This window comes from Phascolarctos cinereus, unplaced genomic scaffold (assembly GCF_003287225.1).
Source record: "Phascolarctos cinereus isolate Bilbo 61053 unplaced genomic scaffold, phaCin_HiC Scaffold_2;HRSCAF=192, whole genome shotgun sequence".
NCBI classification, from domain to species: Eukaryota; Metazoa; Chordata; class Mammalia; order Diprotodontia; family Phascolarctidae; genus Phascolarctos; species Phascolarctos cinereus.
Window position 1 is genome coordinate 344366947 of NW_027555625.1, and position 20699 is coordinate 344387645.

General features: G+C 35.3%; 1 protein-coding gene across 1 annotated transcript; it reads left to right on the forward strand.

Annotated features, from left to right (window-relative positions):
• Positions 1-10326: 10326 nt before the first annotated feature.
• On the forward strand, positions 10327-16670 carry LECT2 (leukocyte cell derived chemotaxin 2). The gene is made up of 4 exons (XM_020991400.2): positions 10327-10655; positions 12297-12396; positions 13956-14098; positions 16224-16670. Exons 1-4 carry the CDS (start codon positions 10610-10612, stop codon positions 16388-16390), a joined length of 456 nt encoding a protein of 151 aa, XP_020847059.1. The 5' UTR covers positions 10327-10609; the 3' UTR covers positions 16391-16670.
• The last annotated feature ends 4029 nt before the right edge of the window (positions 16671-20699 follow it).

A 20699-nucleotide genomic window follows, 5' to 3' on the forward strand; every position in this document is an offset into this window, starting at 1 on the left:
ATGATGGTGGCATGGCATCTTCCTGCAAGTGGCAATCACATTGTCATGAGTCTATTTCGGTAGGCATATAAGCTTATTGAATAGGTTAGTTTTGATTGCAAAACCTACAAAAACCAGTTTCATGGCGTTCCCCGTCACTACAGCCAGTCCAGAAAAATGTGCACATGGTTCCAACTTTGGTAAGCTGGCCTTTATTGCCAGCCTTGTTTCACTCAGGGATGCTATTTGGACCTGATACTTGCTGAGTTCTCTTGCAACAAGACTTTTGGGTCTACTGGATTTCATAAGTGTGTACACATTCCATGTGCCGATGGTGAGTGGAATCATTTTCTCAAAAGTTTTTATATATTTTTGTGTGTTTTGACTGCAGGGTAGAATATCTGCTTGCTGGGGCAAGCAGGCCAAGGTTAGGTTGACTGAAGCAGACAATTTTTTTAAAATATAAATTTATTTATTTTTAGTTTTCAATATTTACTTCCACAAGATTCTGAGTTCCAAATTTTCACCCCATCTCACCCCTCCCCCCACCCCAAGATGGCATGCATTCTGAATATCCCTTCCCCTAGTCTGTCCTCTTTTCTTTCTCTCCCCACTTCTCTTATCCCCTTCCCCTTCTATTTTCCTGTATGGCAGGATAGGCTTCTGTACCCCATTTCTTGTATTTCTTATTTCCCAGTTACATGTGAAAACATTTTTTTTAAATACATATTTTTAAAACTTTAGGTTTCAAATTTTCTCCCTTCCTTTCTCCCCACCCACCCTCATTGAAAAGGCAAGCAACTCATTATAGGTTATACATGTGCAATTAGGCAAAACACTTCCATAGTAGACATGTGAAAAACTAACTCTATTTCCCTTAATACTATCCTGCCCTCCCATTTATTCTATTCTTTTGACCCTGTCCCTCCTCAAAGGATTTACTTCTGATTACCTCCTTTCCCAATCTGCCCTCCTCTCTATCATTCCCTTGCTCTCTTGTCCCCTTCTCCCCCTATTTTCCTGTAGGGTAAGACAGATTTCCATACCCAATTGAGTGTGTATGTTATTCCCTCCATAAGCCAAATCCTATGAGAATAAGATTCACTCATTCCCGGCTCACCTTTCCCCCATTTCCCCTCGACTGTAAGAGACTTTTCTTTTCTGTTTTTTTTTGTGAGATAATTTACTCCATTCTACCTCTTCCTGTCTTCTTCTCTGAGTATAATCCTCTCTCATCCCTTAATTTTATTCTCCAGATATTACCCCTTAATCTTCAACTCACCCTATGCCCTCTATCTATCTATATACATATACATACATATAATTTTTCCCTCCAACTACCCTAATACTGACAAAGGTCTCATGAGTTATAAATATCATCTTTCCATGCAAGAATGTAAACAGTTCAACCTTAATAAATCTCTTATGATTTTTCTTTCCTGTTTACCTCTTCATGTTCCACTTCAGTCTTGTATTTGAAAGTCAAATTTTCTATTCAGCTCTGGTCTTTTCATCAAGAATGCTTGAAAGTCCTCTATTTCACTGAATGACCATTTTTTCCCCTGAAGGATTATACTCAGTTTTGCTGGGTGGGTGATTTTTGGTTGTAATCCTATCTCCTTTGCCCTCCGGAATATTATATTCCATGCCCTGTGGTCTTTTAATACAGAAGCTGCTAAATCTTGTGTTATCCTGATTGTGTTTCCACAGTACTTGAATTGTTTCTTTCTGGCAGCTTGCAATATTTTCTCCTTGACTTGGGAGCTCTGGAATTTGGCTATAATATTCCTGGGAGTTTTCCTTTGGGGATCTCTTTCAGGAGGAGATCAGTAGATTCTTTCAATTTCTATTTTGCCCTCTGGTTCTAAAGTAGCAGGGCAGTTTTCCTTGACAATTTCTTGAAAGATGATGTCTAGGGTCTTTTTTGATCATGGCTTTCAGATAGTCCAATAATTTTTAAATTCTCTCTCCTGGATCTATTTTCCAGGTCAGTTGTTTTTCCAATGAGATATTTCACATTGTTTTCTAATTTTTCATTCTTTTGGATTTGTTTTACAGTGCCTTGATTTCTCATAAAGTCACTAGCTTCCTATTGCTCTATTCTAATTTTTAAGGAAGTATTTTCTTCGTAATCGTTTGGACTTCCTTTCCATTTGGCCAATTTTTCTTTTTAGGGCACTTTTCTCCTCATTGGCTTTTTGGACCTTTTTGCCATTTGGGTTAGGCTATTTTTTAAGGTGTTATTTTCTTCAGTATTTTTTTGGGTCTCCTTTAGCAGCTGTTGACTTTTTTTTCATGATTTTCTTGCATCACTCCATTTCTCTTCCCAATTTTTCCTCTACTTCCCTTACTTGCTTCTCAAAATCCCTTTTGAGCTCTTCCATGGCCTGGGACTGATTCAAATTTTTCTTGGAGGCTTTGGATGTAGGAGCTTTGACTTTGTTGTCTTCTTCTGGTTGTATATTTTGATCTTCTTTTTCACCAAAGTAAGATAATATAGTCTGACTCTTTTTGTACTGTTTGCTCATGATACCGGCCCATTCCACTGGGGAAAGTTTTCACACATACTCCTAACTCACTGATTGGTTTGAGTTCTGTCATTACTCTCAACCTGGTTTAACACACCTGCCAAAATATTTTACTGTGGTGTGGCTGCTTCACATGCTGTAGCTTCTTGGAGCCACAGGTGAGAGTTGGGTGAATCAGGTAGACACCAAAGATGGAAAAGCCCTGAAAAGAGCTCATTCTATAGCCCTTACACCAGAGGTACTAGTCCTCCCTGAACATTCATACACCCCTGAGAGTATATACTGTTTCACTGGAGGTACCCCAATATATCATATCATCCTTAATTATCCCTGTTACATTATGTAAATTATTTTTCAATTATTTGAAGATTCTTATTATACGGTATATTTTTATGAAATTTTCTTGTCTTTAATGATAGTAAATTATTTTGTAGCTTAATTAGGTAACTTGCCACCTGCCGTAATCATTTATTAGCTCCATTAATTTTCTTTGGTTCAGATGATTGAATCTTGTAAATATATTCTTACAAAGATTTTTTAATTTTTCCTTTCAATTGTTAATTCCTCCAATTATTATTGTAATTGCCCAGAATTCTATGATATATCAATCTGCTAAAAGTGGCCATTCTTATATTATGTTTCTTTTTAGTACTAATGTTCTTAATAGTTCTCCATTTTATATTAGCTTTTGAATTAAGGTTAAATACTTTTCACTGAGTTCAGGAAAAATTCTATAATTTCTATTCTTTTTATGTTTAGCATAAATCCTTCACCTTTCTGTACAGATAGCATATTTTACCATTGGTCCCCTGCAATCATGAAGGGTCATTGAATCATGAACTCCTTCAAAGTTACTTCTTTCACTTTTTTGCTTTGAATAGTGTTTTATTTTTTTCCCACAATTACATATCAAGAAAATTTTTTAGCATTTACTTTTAAAATGTTTTGAGTTCCAAATTTTTCTCTCTCTCCTCCTCTCTTCTGAAAGTGGTAGGCAGTTTGATACAGTTTATACATACATTATTATGTAAAATATATTTCCACAGTTGTCCCAGGTGTGAAAGAAGAAACAGATCAAAAGAAAAAAAAATAAGAAAAAATAAAGTAAGTGAAAAAAATGTGCAGTCAGAGTCCATCAGTTCTTTATCTGGATGTGGATAGCATTTTCCTTCATGAGTCCTTTGTACTTGTATTAGATCATTGCGTTGCTGTGAAAAGCTGAGTCATTCAAAGTTGATCATCACACAATGTTGCTGATATTGTGTAGTGTTTTCCTTGTTCTGCTCGCTTCTCTCAGCATGAGTCCATACAAGTCTTTTCCAGGTTTTTCTGAAATCCGTCTGATCATTTCTTATAGCACAATAGTATTCCATTACATTCATATACCACAGCTTGTTCAGCCATTCCCCAGTTGAAGGGTATCCCCTTAGTTTCCAATATTTTGCTGCCATGAAAAGCACTGCTATAAATATTTTTGTGCATGTTGGTTCTTTTCCCTCTTTTATGATCTTTTTGGAATACAGACGTAGTAGTGGTATTGCTGGATGAAAGGGTATGCACAGTTTGATAACCCTTTGGTCATAGTTCCAAATTCTTCTCCAGAATTATTGGATCAGTTCTTAACTCTACCAACAGTACATTAGTGTCCCAGTTTTCCCATATCCTCTCCAACATTTATCATTTTTCCTTTTTTGTCATATTAGCCAATCTGATTGGTGTGAAGTGGTATCTCTGAATTGTTTTAATTTGCATTTCTCTAATCAAAAATAACTTAGAGCACTTCTTCCTGTGCCTATATATATATCTTTTGATCTCTTCATCTGAAAATAGCCTGTTAATATCCTTTGACCATTTATCAATTGGGTAACGGCTTGTATTCTCATAAATTTGACTCAGTTCTGTGTTTGAGAAATGAGGCCTTTATCAGAGAGACACTTGCTAAAATGATTGTTTCCCAGCTTTCTGCTTCCCTTCTAATCTTGGTTGTATTGGTTTTGTTTATACAAACGATTTTCGATTTAATATCATTGAAATGATCTATTCTACATTTCATAATAGTATCTCTTGTTTGGTCTTGAATTCTTTCCCTTCCCATAGATCTGACAAGTAGACCATTCCTTGCTCTTCTAATTTGATTTCTTCTTTGTCTATGGTACCCTTTATCAAGATGTAGCTTCCTTTCTCATCTCCTTTTTTGCCTCTATCCTGTCTAAGATCAGGACTGACACCTCTACCACCTTCACCCCAGCTGATGCACAATAGACTGCCCTAGTCCTCCACCTTCACTCTGTGTGCATCTCTCTCCCTCAAATGTGTTTCCTGCAAACAACATACTGTAGTATCCTGGCCTCTGATCTACTCTGCCATCTGCCCCAATTCCATCTTATTCACATGCACAGCTATGATCACTACCTGCATGTTTCCCTCCATCCCACTCCTCTCCCTGTCTGTCCTCTCTCTCTTTTCGCCCCTTCTGACTTCACCAGTGCTTTGCTTCTGTCTACCACCTCCTCTGATCTGCCCTCCCTTCTATTTGTCCCCTCCTCACTTTATTTAATCTCCTCCTTTCCTTCCCTATTGGGTTAGATAGATTTCTATATTCATCTGATTGTGTATGTTATTCCCTCTTTGAGCCAATACTGATGAAAGTAAGGTTTAAGCAATGCCCATTGACCCTCCCATGTTGCCTTCCACTGTAATAGGACTTTCTCAACTCTTCATATAAGATTATTCACCCTGTTCTACCTTTCCCTTCCTTCTGCACCCACAGTGCTTCTCTTTCTCATCCCTTAATGTTTTTTATGTCATTCCCTGAAATGTACCTTATACTCATACTCTATGTCTATGTATATTTCTTCTATCTGTACTGTTAGTGATACAGTTTTTAAGCGTTACAAATATCATCTTCCCGTGTAGGGATGTAAATAGTTTATTAAATCGCTTGTGTTTTCTTTTTCCTTTTTACCTGTTTATGCTTCTCTTTGGTCTTTACTGGAGGTCAAATTTTGGTTTAGTTCTGGTTTTCTTATGAAGGCTTGAAATCCTTCTATGTTGTTGAATGACCATTTTCCTCCCTTGAAGTATTTATGCTTAATTTTGCTGAGTAAGTGATTCTTGGTTGTAGTCCTAGCTCCTTTGCCCTCTAGAATATCATGTTACATGAACTCCAGTCCTTTAATGTTGCAGCTGCCAAGTCCTGTGTGGTCCTGATTGCGACTCCTCAATATTTGAATTATTTCTTTCTGACCACTTGTAGTATTTTTTTTTCTTGACTTGATAGTTTTGAAATTTGGCTATAATGTTCTTTGGGGTTTTTATTTTGGGATCTCTTTCCTGAGGTGATCAGTGGACTCTTTCAATGCCTATTTTGCCCTCTGGTTCCAGGACACAGGGCAGTTTTCTTTGATAATTTCTTGAAAGATGCTCTCCAGGTCTTCCTTTTGTTTATGGTTTTGAGGTAGTCCAATGATTCTGATATTGTCTCTGCTAGATCTACTTTCCAGGTCAGTTGTTTTTCCTAAGAGGAATTTTACATTTTCTTCCACTTTTTCATTCTTTTGATTCATGATATCATAGAGACATTAGCTTCCACTTGCCCAATTCTACCATTTAAGGTGTTGTTTTCCTCAATTAGCTTTTGTACTTTCTTTTCCATTTAGCTCTTTGTGCTCTTTAAGGAGTAGTTTTCTTCCATGAATTTTAGTATCTCCTTTTCCATTTGACCAATTCTACTTTTTAAGCAGTGTTCCAAGTTGTTGACTCTTTTTTCTTAATTCTCTTGCATCACTCTCATTTCTTTTCCTCATTTTTCTTTTACTTTTCTTACATGATTTTTAAACTCCTTTTTGAGCTCTTCCATGAATTTTTTTTTTGGGTCTTGAAACCTCTTCCCATTTTTCTTTGGGGTTTTGCCCATAGGTGTTTTCACATTGTTGTCCTGTTCTGAGTTTGTGTCTTTGTCTTCCCTGTCGCCATAATAACATTCTATGGTCAGATTCTTTGTTTTGGTGTTATTGTCATCATTGTTGTTTTCTCATATTTTTGTGGCCTTTTATCTCTTTTAAATTTGATCTCTGCTCCCAGGGTGGAAAGGGCACTGTCTCAGGCTCCTTGTGCCAGCGGCTGCAGGTTCTGGCTGTTTACTTGGTGCTTCACTGATGTTGCCCTGAGGCCTATGGGGGACTCTTGTGTCTGGTGCAGTGTTGAGGGGTAGGGGTGGCTGATACTTCTGGAGGAGTGTCTGGCAATTTACCTGGTGCTGAACTGAGGTCCTAGTGTTGATGTCTGGCATGTGCTGAGGCCAGGTGGGGTTTTTCTGTGTTTCTCTGGGGCTACACTGAAGCACAAGGAGGTCTGACCCCTGGGACAATAATGAAACACCTGGAGGCCTGGCCACCAGAAGATACCCACCTGCCTATCTGGGGCTGCAGTAAACCATATGGCGGTTCTTGGAACTAGAATCTGCAAGTTCCCCTGGCTACACTAAGACATGTGGGATGGATCCTGGTGTTGGTGTTTGATGGTTCCACTGCACTGGGGCTCAGGATCTCCCACTAGTTTGCTGAGGTGGGGCTTGCTGTTGGTTTGTTGGGATACTTCCTGTCCTGGAATGTACTCTCCTTTTAACCGAGTGAGATGGACCTTTCTTGCTAATGCTCCAAGTCTTCTGGGCTAAAAGGCCACTCCATCCCATCTTTCTACTGGCTCTGCTGTCCCAGGATTTGTTCTGGGGTGGTATTTTATGGTTGTTTGGAGGTAAATATGTGACAACTACAGTGATTTACTCCATTATCTAGGCTCCCAGAAGTCCAACATTATTTCTCTTGACAATGTTGCTATTGTTTAAATTATTCAATGGGTTCTGCTCATGTCACACATCAATTTATATAAGTTTACAAAATTGTTCATTTTTATAATATTGACATTGTAGTTCAATTTGTTCTAGTTCTACTCACTTCATTCTCCATAGTTCATGCAAGTCTATCCATGTCTTTTTTTAATCACCTAATTTCTCATTTGTTATAGCACAAAAGTATTCTGTCATATCCATAAACCACAACTTAATCAGCATTCCTCAATTGATGCACATCTCATTCATCAGTTTTGTTTGTTTCTTTGTTGCCAGGACAAAAAGATATGCTATAAACATTTTTGTACAGGTAGGACCTTTTCCTTTTTATCTAATCTTTTTTTGGGGTAGAAGAAATACAAGTGGTTTATCTAAGTCAAAGGGTATGCACTGTTTGGTAACTAATTACATTTATATCTTAGAATCTGGAGGACTTCTTTCTTTTACCTGTGAGACCAGAGGGTTGAAGGAGAAGGTGAGTGAAGATGCTGAGAGACTGTGAAATTGTAAAGCAGAGCTATCAAATACATGACCTGTGGGCCACATTGTGGCTAGTAACATTCCCAGTATGAACCAGGTTAAAACGTAATTGAGAAATATTTAACAAAATGGGAAATATTTAACAAATATGAATAAAAATACAATAGAACACAGATAATGTTGATATGTAGCTTTCTAAGTCAATAAGTAGCCCCAGAGATGAGGGTTAGCAGTCCTTATTTCTATTTGAGCTTGACACCTATGTTGTAAAGGATAGGAGATGAGGTAGTTTGCGACAGATCTTTCAGAATACCAAAGTAAATTGTTTTACCTTATGATAGATGAAAAATTACAATTATTCTATGTTACATTTAATCTTATTTAACTCAATTAATTTCAACAATTACAGGCCACTAGGCCTATAATTACAGATTCACTGGATAAATTTTCTCCATGATAAAGCAAAAAAGCCACATAGGTTAGTGGAAAGAAAGCAGGACTAAAAATTAGAAAAATCTGGGTTTCAGTCTCACTTTTGACACATACTAACATATAATAGCTGTGTGATGCCAAGTGACAACCTCTCAGGACTCCAAATGACTGTCTAATCCTATAAATTATAGAATAGTTACCACTTTGAACTGGTAGAGGAAATTTTCTCATTGAGAGCTTCCCACAAGGCTTCCAGAATTTTCTTTTCTATTTTTTATCACAACAAGAGAAAGCTGAGGAGTTTTTCTTTGTTTGTTTGTTTGTTTTTGCTTAATTTCATTTTCTATGATAAGTAACTTGCTTACTAAGTTTGTTTAATTTGTAAATATATTCATTTTAAAAATTAAACACAGACCTGAAAAGTAGGGTGTTAAGTGAAAAGTGGTACAATATTTAGAAATCTATTTCCTCTTAACTTAAATCATAAAATGGAAGTATGTTTCAATAGAAAAAGTTTTGGTTAAAAGGAACAATAAAATTATGCTAAGCAAAACAGCAGCGCATTTCAAATAATATTTTAAAATTTTTCTTCTTAATTCATTTTTAAACATCCATTTTTTAAAATTTTGAGTTCCAAATTCTCCCCCTCCCTCTACCACCTCCCCTAACCATTGAAAAGGGAAACAATATTATACCCATTATACATGTGAAGTTACACAAATTATACTTCCATATTAACTATGCTACAAAAAAGCAATAAAAGTAAAGAAAACAAAAAAAATATGCTTTAATCCGTACTCAGACTCCATCAATTCTCTCTGTGGAGGTAAATAACATTTTCATCATGGGTCCTTTGGAATTCTTTTGGATCATCATCTTGATCAGAGTAGCTAAGTCTTTCACAATTTATCATCATTACAATATCCCTGTTACTATGTACAATGTTCTCCTATTTCTGCTCATTTCACTTTGCATCAATTCATGTAAGTTTTCCCAGGTTTTCCCTGAAACTGTCACCTTCATCATTTTTACAGCATAATAGTATTCATCACAAACATATAATACAACTTTTTCAGCCATTTTCTAATTGATGGAAATCCTCTCAGTTTCCAATTTTTTTTGCCACCACAAAAACAGCTGCTATAAATATTTTTGTACATATAGGTCCTTTTCCCTTTTCTTTGATGTCTTTGGCAAACAGACCACTGTTTAATACCACTACTAACTGGTATTGAAAATAACATATTTAAAAGAAGAATATCATAAAATAATCTTAGTATTTAAATTATTTGTACATGAACACAGCTAAAACAGAAAAGAAGTACAAGTTCTGAATCTATGCAGGCTATAAAAAGCAGCAGCATGATGATAAGCTATATCAGATTGCTTGCCATTTTCGGGAGCAAAGATAGAAGGAAAGGAGAGAGAAAAAAATCTTATAAAAATGAGTGTTGAAAATTATATTTACAAGTAATTGGAAAAAATAAAATACTATTTACAAAAAAAAAAAGAAGAAAAGAAAAGTAGCACGATATAGAGAAGACAGCACTGAATTTGGAGTTAGGAAGACCTGGGTTCAAATAACACTTCTAGCCCTTAATAACTGTGTGACTACAGCCAAATCCATATAACATCTCAAAACCTCAATATACTTGTCTGTAAAATGGGGATAACAATAGACTTACCATGTAGGATTACTGTGAGAATTAAGAGAGATAATGCATGTAAAATAATTGGCAAATGTCAAAGCACTTCGTAAAAGTTAGCTATTACTATCATATGGAATAGCAAAGGAAGGAAACAACACAATGTGGAAAGCTTGAAATTATTAATTCTTTCCTCCAAACAACGTGTAGAATTGCAAGGAAACTCAGTTCACCAAATAATGTAACAAATATATAAATATATTCTTACAGACAGAACTTTGGCCATTCATTTGTTCTAATTGATCTCCATAACTCCATGTCAATATGCCCTTCACCTTTGTGAACCATTTGTTAATGTTTGGATTTTATGCTTTTTTTTTTTTTGGTTTGTTTCTCTGCCAGATCTCTTCCCCAAGCAAATACTTTTATCATGTTCTCTGAGTGAATCAAATAGCCACTTGTAGCCTAGAAGGATTTCACTTTAGACATTCTCTCACACACTCACATGTTCTCTTTTTTCTCTCACCCTGCCTTCCATTTTGTGTCTCTGACTGAATTAGTGCTTAAAAGCAACACCAATCTGTACTTTTGAGGCTAACGTGGCTGAAAAACATCACCTCCTTCCCTGACCATCACTCAGAAACAGAGAAATATTCTGGCACAAACAGCAACACCAGCAAAGGAGAAGTAACAGAATGTTGTCATTCAAGGCACTGATTTTGGCTGTTTTGATTTCAACTGGTAAGTCCAAATGATAATTTCAGGAACTTGCTTCATATTTTCAAAATGTGTTTTATTGTTTTTCTTCTTCAATCACAGAGACAGCCATGACCAGGCTATTCAATAAGGACAGCTTAGTGATGCATGAATTTCATCTACAAGTTCGATCTCTAAGGAGGAAAAGGAGATGTGGAAGCAAGAGAAAATCCCTTTTATTTATCTTGAACTCAGGGCAAACAATCAGGAATTGATACTTTTTTAAAATTTTGTTTCAGTTTTCTTAACCAACATTTTAAATTTATTTTTGAAAAATCACTAGTGATGACTAATGTGCATTAAGGTAACAGATTAAAGCCTGTAAGCTCATTTGGTGTCACAGTTGGAAAGATTAATCACTAACTTTGAAATTCATCTCTTATATTTTAACTTTAAAAGCAAAATGTCTAATTATCTAAATTATATTTTTTTTAAATTATCAAAGTTGTCTCACTGAGTGTCAGAGTCAGGAAGACCTAAATCTGCCTTCTGTCACATACAGGCTATGTGATCCTGGCCAAATCACCTGAGCTATAAATGGCTCAGTGAACTTTCTAAAATTCTAAATTTCAGAGAAGGTGCCAATCTGCACTGGTAGATTTTTTTTTTTTACCTGAAGTCTAATGAAATCACAGGTCCAGTTTTTCAAAAAAGACTTCTCAGGGTCTTAACTGGCATTGGCTCTGTGATATGACTCTCAAAATCCAATTTCATCTGTTATTATCAGATTATCTTCATTTTTTTCTATATCATATGTATCATGGGGGACATGACTTTGATTATATCACTTACTCTCAGACCAATCCCAGCCTTGGACAATCTAGACAAATGATCTACCTTTTACCCAAGCCTAAGCAAGACACAATAAGCCAGAATTCACCCAGGTTAAATTCTTTGTAAAGTTTTTCTCGTTGGTTGGGCAGATAAGATGGTCTAGGTAGATAAAATTTTGCACAAGGTCAAAGATTTCCTTGAAAGATGGGCTTAGAATGAGAAAGCGGGAAACAAAAAAAAAACCTGGATCTTCCCAATAGTATATAGTTATTAACATAAAAGAGAAATAATCATTTCTCTCACCAAGCTCATGTTTGTGGCTTCCATGACATAATCTATCCATCTCATCTTCTGACATCCCCTTCTTCTTTTGCCTTCAATCTTTCCCAACATCAGGGTCTTTTCTAATGAGTACTGTCTTCTCATTATGTGGCCAAACTATTTAACCTTCAACTTCAGCTTCAGTATTTGTCCTTCCAATGAATAGTCTGAATTAATTTTTTTAACTATTTTGACTGATGAGACTCTCAAAAGTCTCAAAAGTCTTCCCCAGCATCACAATTCAAAAGCTTTAATTCTATGGTGCTCAACTTTCCTTATAATCCAACTTTCATAGCCGTACATTACTACTTGAAATATAATAGCTTTGACTTTACAGAATTTGTTGGCAAGTTGATCTCTCTGATTTTTAGTGTGTTGTCCAGATTTTCCATAGTTTTTTTTCTTCCAAGGAGCAAGCATATTCTAATTCCATGGCTGCTATCACTATCTACACTAATCTTTGAGCCCAAGAGCCTGAGAAAGGAATATCCTAATCAAAGAAAATAAATGTCTCATTTCTCTCCTTTTCAGCATTGGCAGGACAATGGAATAGCATATGTGCTGGGAATCCTTCTAATATTATCAGGAGCTGTGATGGACATGGATGTGGACACTTTGGTGCCTCTAGGAAGTATGGTCTGCCAGGTTTGCAATAGATATTAAGTCCTCAGCTCTACCTTCATGCTGTCTTCACCCTTCATTTCCACAAGATTGTTTTCTTTAGTTCCATTTTTAAGGAAGTTATTGGACTCTTAGGTAATACTCAGAAATGTAGCTACCTGTGTTGCTGATCCTGGGGAAATTTTCAAGAGCTGTGATGCCCAGACCAGACACAAAATTTGGATTAGGGTAAAGGAAATGACAAACTCAACTCTCTTGAGTAGCTAAGTATACCCTAGTTGTAAGACTAGAGATTTACTCTTCTACGTCAAGTATTTACTCATATGGATATTTTATAAACTTAAGTATAAACTTAAGAATATCAGCTGTACTATTGACTTAATTTGGACAAAGAAAGTTTCAAGCCATATATTCTTGTGAATTTTCTCTAATGCACTAGGGCTCACAAGGATTAGCATTTCTTGGTATCCAGTTAGCTATACATCAAGTCATCTGTCTAGCCACATCCACTTCCCTCAGGTAAATTAAAGCAACAGCTCATTTATCTGACAACCTTAACTATAGATAACTTATTTAAATACCAGAAAGGAAGGAGGAAAAATCTCATAAACAGCCAAGGCAGCTGTTATAAATTTTGTACGCTTTTCCAGGAGACCTTTTCCAGCCTTTACTTGAAGCCAACTTATACATATTTTGCAAAAATAATAAAGACAATCCTGTTGAACTGTTTTTCCAATTATTGCTGGTTAAAAGCATTAATTGTGAAAAGGGTTCCTGGTAAAGGAAGGCATAATACTAACAGTCTTTCAATGAGAAGAATAAAAATTTATATACAATTATAGCAATTTGAAGCCATTTAGTTAAATAGAAAACAATCATTTATCTCTTGAGTTCCATTGTCTCCTTACAATAGAAAATGGTGGGCAGGTGGGCACAGTAGATAGAGTGCCAGGCCTAGAGTCAGGGAGATCTGAACTCAAATCCAGCCTCTGACATGTACCAGCTGTGTGACCCTGGGTAAGTCACTTAACCCCATTTGCCTGAGTTTCCTCATTGGTAAAACGGGCTGGAGAAGGAAATGGCAAACTGCTCCAAGGAACCCCAAAAAGGGGTCACAAAGAGTCAGACACAACTCAAAATGACTAAACAACAACAACATAAATGATACTCACAATGACTCTAAGTCATTAAGAAAAGGTTAAATTATAGTTAATTGTCTTTAAAAAGAGAGTTTTGATATGTTTAAAGTAAAAAGAGTTTCAAGCATTAAGGAGATAAACTTCCGTTATTTGGAAAATTAATGTATGTAAAATACCTTCACAAATGATAGAAATGTGAAGTGCTACTCTGTATAATTACACCATCAGTCATCTTCCTTCTTCCTCGCCATGGCTATCAACACCTTGAGAAGGGGTTAAAAATGAGCAAATCAAAGTGAGGAAATGCAAGATGTAGGAATATACCAGGAACGTATTTTCTATGACACTCTAGTCAGTGGGCTAATTAACAGTGAGATTTCACTGGTATGACTTGGCCGCAAACCATGTATTCTTATCTCTGTTCCAAAAGGCAAAGAACGCACAATGGAGTGGATGTAGAATGTAAAGACGGATCAACTGTGTATGCTCCTTTCACTGGAACGATTATTCGTCAAGTGAAACCTTATAGAAAAAATAATGCAATTAATAATGGCGTACTGATATCTGGAGGAGGTAAGTAGGCCAAAGTACTAACTTAGAAGATATTTTTCCTTTAGGAGACTAGAGCTGTTGCTGGAAATGAATTTCAAATTGTTATATGTTGCCCAAGAAAGTAAAACTGGGACCAGTGGTCGCTCATTAGAGAGACACACTTAGTTCCAATAAAAGGAAAACATTTCCTAACAATAAAAAGTATCCAAAGTGGATAGGGTTAGGGTTAGATACATAATAACTTCTATTGCAGAGAAGTGGAGGTTATATGACCACATCTCAGGAATACAGCAGAAGGGTTTCCTGCCCAGGTGTGGGTTAAACAGCAGGGTCTCTGAGGTTACTTCAAACTCTGGCCTTCTATGGTTTTATTTATTTCAGAGTGCATACCATAGCTATACTTAGAGGATTCACATCAAGGACCTTTGATATTATTGATATGGGACTTTCTACAGTGATGCACATTGCAACTTATTTACAAAGTCACAGTTTACTTTGAGAGTTTCATTTGCCAAAAATTTCCTCACTCCAAGGCCAGACTGGATACTCTGAACTTAGATAAGCAGGACCTCAGTTGCTAAACAAACAAGCCATCACTAGCCCCATATTTAAAGCCTTTCTAGCTAGAGCTTCTATTTTTTAGGCCTAAGCCTTGAAGATACAGGTTCACTTCTGTGTTATAAAGGGAGTAGATTTTTAAAAGAAGTGAGTTTACTGCTTTCTGCAAATGATAAAATCTATGATGTAAAATATATAACATAAAATATATAGGATTCTAAGTCTTTCTTTGTTCATTTTCTTTAATATAATCTACAAATGAGCATGGTACATTTTATTGGTGAGTAGCTTTGCATAGTGGAAAGAGCCAAGAAAGATTTGGATTTGTCATGGCTCTTCTGTTTCTTCCCTGTGTTACCTTGAGGAAGTCATTTCACTTTCTCTGCATCTCAGTTTCCTCATGTGTTAAATGAAGATGATATATGCCTTACTTAGTTCACTATTATGAGAATCAATGAAATCCAATATTTGAAAGCATTTTATAATTTGTAAAGTACTAAAAAATTTTCAAGCTATTATTTTCATTCTGGATTGTTCCACATAGGTGAATATTTTTTTTTCCTTAGAAATGATGTCTATTAATTCTATATGCATAAAGATCACTTTTAGTGATCATAACTGCAACCTTAATATTTTGAAAGGTTTAATAAAGCTCTCAAATTTAAAATGTTAATATCTCTACAAGAACTGCATGGGTCTTCAAGATTTTCAGGCTTTCTTTGGCTACAACAAACATACAGAGCTAACTAAATGTGGGGACCTCTGAGGGTTCATCCCTTTCTTAATTCACTAAAACTTGTTTTAATCATTTTTATGGAATTTTTAAAAAATGAGCCACACACTTCTCTGCCCTCCTAAAATAGAATATACTGAGCTGAATTTATCTCTTTTTGATGATTCATTTAAAAATAATCATTTTGAGTGAATTGCAACATTGATGTCCTCAGCCCCACACAACTGGCCTTTTTTTTTTTAATGAGTATTCTCTATTCCCCTACAGTAATAGAACAATGAATGCACCTACCTACAGTGACCTCAGATCTACTTCTAATTTACTACTTAGGATCACAGAATCATAGATTTATATATGAATAGACCTTAGGTCACTGAGACCAACCTGTCATCTTACAGCTAAGGAATCCGAGGCCCAGAGATGTTATATGACTTTTGCAAGTCACAACTAGAATCTAAATCCAAGTTCTGCAAAACTGCAAAACCAGTACTCATCCCAATAGACTGTGGCTTTTGCTGACTTTTAGACTTCTTGGCCTCCCCTACACCCCTCTTCCAGGGATTTTTTACCACTCTTTCATGAGGCACCCCAATTTTAAGCTATTTAAAGGTCATTTAGCTAGAATCCAATGAATTAATGTTCACTAACTATCTCTCTGGTAATGAATTATAGAATTTTTCTAGAAGTTGAAGTCAAACTCAAAGGTCTATGGTTGATAAATAATTGTGCTTTAATTCTACCTCAAAGTGTCCCGAATTCTAGGGTGGAGCGTATGGAACAGATTCAACTCAGTGTACTGTGTAATCTCATTGAATCTTTAAAATTGAGTAATTTAAATTTTCTTATTTTTTTTAGGTTTCTGTGTCAAAGTATTCTATATAAAACCAGTTAAACTTAGTGGTTCTATCAAAAAGGGAGAAAAACTAGGAGTCTTATTGCCTATGCAGAGTGTTTATCCTGGTATCCAGTCACATGTACACATCCAGAATTGTGACCTGAGTGATCCTACTGGTTATTTGTAAATGCAAAGATGAAGACTTTTTTTTTTAACAACAGCAGCAGCTTATTAAACTTTTTCCCCTGCAATCGATTTGCTTTTCTCTGAATTCATGATCATATAAGAAGCTGGTCATAGTGCATCAACATTTTGTTCACTTGATGTTACTGAGGAAGCCTTTTTTTTTTCTTTCTATACTTTCTATCCTATTTGTTTGCCACAGATTGGATTTTGGGTACCTTTCCTTTACTCTTTTTTATTTTTTTCCAAGGCATATCTGAAATAAATAAATTCACCACACTTTATCTGTTGTGAATTTTTACCAAATCGGAAAAAGGATTTTCATTTGGATTGTATTTGCATGTTGTAATGGATATTACATGACTTGTATTTCTATTCTTTGTCCCCTCCCTCCAAGTTCCCACCCTTTAGTATAATTATTATCACCACTAAAAGACTTTTATTTGCCCCTTATCAATGCACTTAATAAAAAAAAATAATAGATTAAAGATTCCTTGGATTAAATTAATGGACAATTGCATCTCTGATTATTAACATGTAGAATAAAAGCAGGAAACAAACTTTCTAACCAAAGAAATTCTTGGTTACTCTAGTTCAGGGGTGGGGAACCTGCAGCCTTGAGGCCACATGTGGCCCTCTAGGTCCTCAAGTGTGCCCCTTTGAGTGAATCCAAACTTCATGGACCAGGGGATTTATAGATGCAGGAGCAACACTGGGAAACTGCTCAACTGAATCAGTTGAGTTCATCCTAGATAAAAACCCCTTCTCTGCTCTGAATAGGCCCCTGCTATGGCCACGTAAACTCTGTTACAGGGATTATGAGTCTCATTTTGTTCCAGTTTTTAATTTAAACAGGCAGGGGATGAGACTGTCAGGCCCAAACAATACAACTTCCTTGGAACAAAGTGGGTTATTTTAATTGGCATTTCTCTTATCAGTGATTTGAAGCATTTTTAAATCATTGTTGGTTACTTGCCTTTTTTCTTTTAAGGTATGTTTGTTCATAACCATTTTTCTATTGGGTCAATTCCACTTATATGAGAGATGTTAGGAGCCGCGAGTGCCTGCCTCCGCAGCCCTGGTCTGATGTCGGCAAAGTGTGAAGAGAGAAAGAATCACGGGCCAGGTGGAAGACGTGAAGAACAAACTTCGTTTATTGATCTGAAGGCTCAGGCTTATATAGTACTGGATCAAGCAATAGTCACATTATTTTCCATGAAAAGCACAACCCTAATTAAGTGATTTCCTTACTTCCTTGTACCTTGTCTGTTACTTTCTTTCCTGCATCCTGTCCTGTACACTATCTGTTTCCTCCCTTCTTACATCCTGTTCTCAAGAGATGGAACAGGGGGGTGGTGAGCCGACATCCTGAGTTTCACAGCTGTCAGGCTTAATACAAACTACAGGTAAGACCCAGGCTGGCCTAATCCCTCCAACTCCCCAGAGCCAGCTCTCTACAGTTAGATCTTTATTATAAAAACTGGCTGCAAAGATTTATTTCCCCAGTTAACTGTTTCCTTTCTGATTCTAAATATACTGACTTAGTCTGTGATTTTATGTGCAATGGAGCCTTTTGGAGCATGCCTAGGTCATCTAAAATGGAGGCTCCACTAAGGGGGCCTACCTGGGCATCCTCAGATCTCTCCCCAACCACATGGATGGGTTTTTATATGTAATAAAAATTGTCCATTTCTCCTATTGATCACTTATTTGGTTAAGAGGTTTTCCCCTATCTATAGTTACAAAAAGAATTTCTTCCCCTGCTCCTCCAAATTTGTTTATTACACACACACACACACACACACACACACACACACATACATACATACATACATAGATACATACATACATATATATGTTTATTGCTATCCATTTGGAGCATATTATGGTATATGGTATGATTTAGTCTTCTGTCAGTCTGCTTTCCAATTTCTCAATAGTTTTTGTTGAGTCTCCACTATTTGCCATTCTTGGATTTGTCAAACATTCTAATACTATATTTGATTGCTTCTGGGTCTTGTATGTATTACCTACTACACTGATTAACCTTTTTGTCTTTCAACCAGTAGTTTTGCTGATTATTACTTTGTAGCATAGTTTGAGATCTGGTACGACCCGTACCCTAGTATTTCCTTTTAAAAATTTTACTTTTGATTCTTGACCTCCCCTCCATCCAGATGAATTTTTATATTTTTCTATAAACTAGAAAAACTTTGAGGATTTGGTTATGGATATGACACTAAATCTGTAAGTTAATTTAGCAAGTATTGTCGTTTTTGCCGCTTGATATGGTCTAAAAATGATCAATTTCCAATTATATTTCAAATTATATTAGCCTTTATTTCTTTAAAAAAGTATTTTAGGTATATTTATATAATTCTTATGTGTATTGATAAATAAATTCCCAAATATTTTGAAATATTCTGTAGTATTTCTGAACAGAATTTCCTTTTCATCTTCTTCCTTCTGAGTTTTGTTGAGAATATATAAAAAGGCTGATGATGTGTACCTTTATTTTGTATGTTGCTACTTTGTTGAAATTATTAATTTCTATATCAATTTAGTTGACTCTTTAGGTTTCTCTAAATTAACCATCATATCATCTGCAAAGAGTGATGATTTAATTTTTTATTTGCATATGCTCATTCCCTCAAAATCTTTTTCTTGATTTAGATGCTATTTACCATGGTAAGTAATGGACAACCTATTACTATTCATTTTAGTGTTTTTAATATAAAAATGATATTTTTGTAGAAATGTTTCCCCACATTATTTATGTAGTTTTTATTATTTTGTTATTAATGTGTTTTATTATGCCTATACTTTTCCTAATATTGAACTATTCTTGCATTCCTAGCGTAGTTTCAATCTTATAATAATGTGTAATCTTTTTAATATGTTATTGTAGCCTCTTTGCTAATATTTTATTCAGCAGTTTTAAATCATTATTATTGTTATATAGGGTTATTTTATATAGGGTTTCCCCCCTGTACTTCTCTCTATCTGGTTTAGATAACAGAACAAACTTGTTTCAAAGAAGTTTTATAAGATTGCTTACTTCCCCTATTTTTGCAAACAAGTAAAGGTAGCACATACAAATGATAAATATGTATTTTAATTCCATTCTCATCTAGTATTTTTCAAATATCAATGATGTCTAAATTTTTGAAATTCTATTCAGGTCTAATTTTTTTCTTGTTTATCATTTCGTAAGATTTATCTACATCTGGAAATAAGTTGCCCAACTATTACGCCTTTGTGGTCTATAATTCCTTGCAATTCAATCAACTTTTCTTTCAAATATTTAGATTCTATGCCATTAGGCACATATGGATATATTAATATGTACGTATATATACATATGTATTTATGCACACTTATAATACATTCATATACACATAAAGATATATATATAGTAAAATGCTATCAATAGTGAAATACTATCAACACTTTATATAGATATATATCACATATCTATATGTGTAACACTTTACAGAAGTACATATTTATATTTTAGGTATACATCTATATATCTATCTGCTTTCATATCTATCTAAAATGTTTTAGTATTTCACTACATATGGTGTCTTTAAGCAAAATATAGCTTCATTGCTTATTTTTTCAGCTGTATCTATTTTATTAATGCCATGTCTGAGATCATGATTGCTATGTCTACCTTAAAAAAAATTCAACTGAAGCAGAATAAATTCAGCTATAGCACCTTATTTTAACTCTGTGAATTTTTCTGTTATGTTTTTGTTGTTGTTGTTAACAGTATGTTGTTGGATTCTGCTTTCTGATCTATTCTTCTAACCTCCTCCAATTTATAGGTTAATTCTTCCTATTCACATTTTTTTTTTTGGCATGACAGTCATCTATTTCCTACTATCATATCCTTTTGTACTCTTCCTCTCTTTACAAAGAATAATTTATTCTTTTTGAAGGAATTAGATCAAAACTATTAATCTATCATTGAAGCAGTCTATTCCTTCTCCTTTGCTCCTCTTCTGTTTGTTTATTTCAGGTTTTTTTCCCCACCTTCTTTCTCTCTTTTTAATCCTCCCTTTAATACCCAAATGCTGAACCTGAAGTTTATTTGCTTGTTTGTTTTTGTCTGCTTTGCTCCATTGAATTCAATGGTTTTTGTTTTGTTTGGTTTTGTTTTGGGAGAGGGTAGGGGTTGCAAAACAATTGGCATTAAGTGACTTGCCCAGGGTCATATAGCTAGTAAATGTCAAGTGTCTGAGTTCCGATTTGAACTCAGGTCCTCCTGACTCTAGGGCTGATACTCTATCCATTGCATCACCTACCTG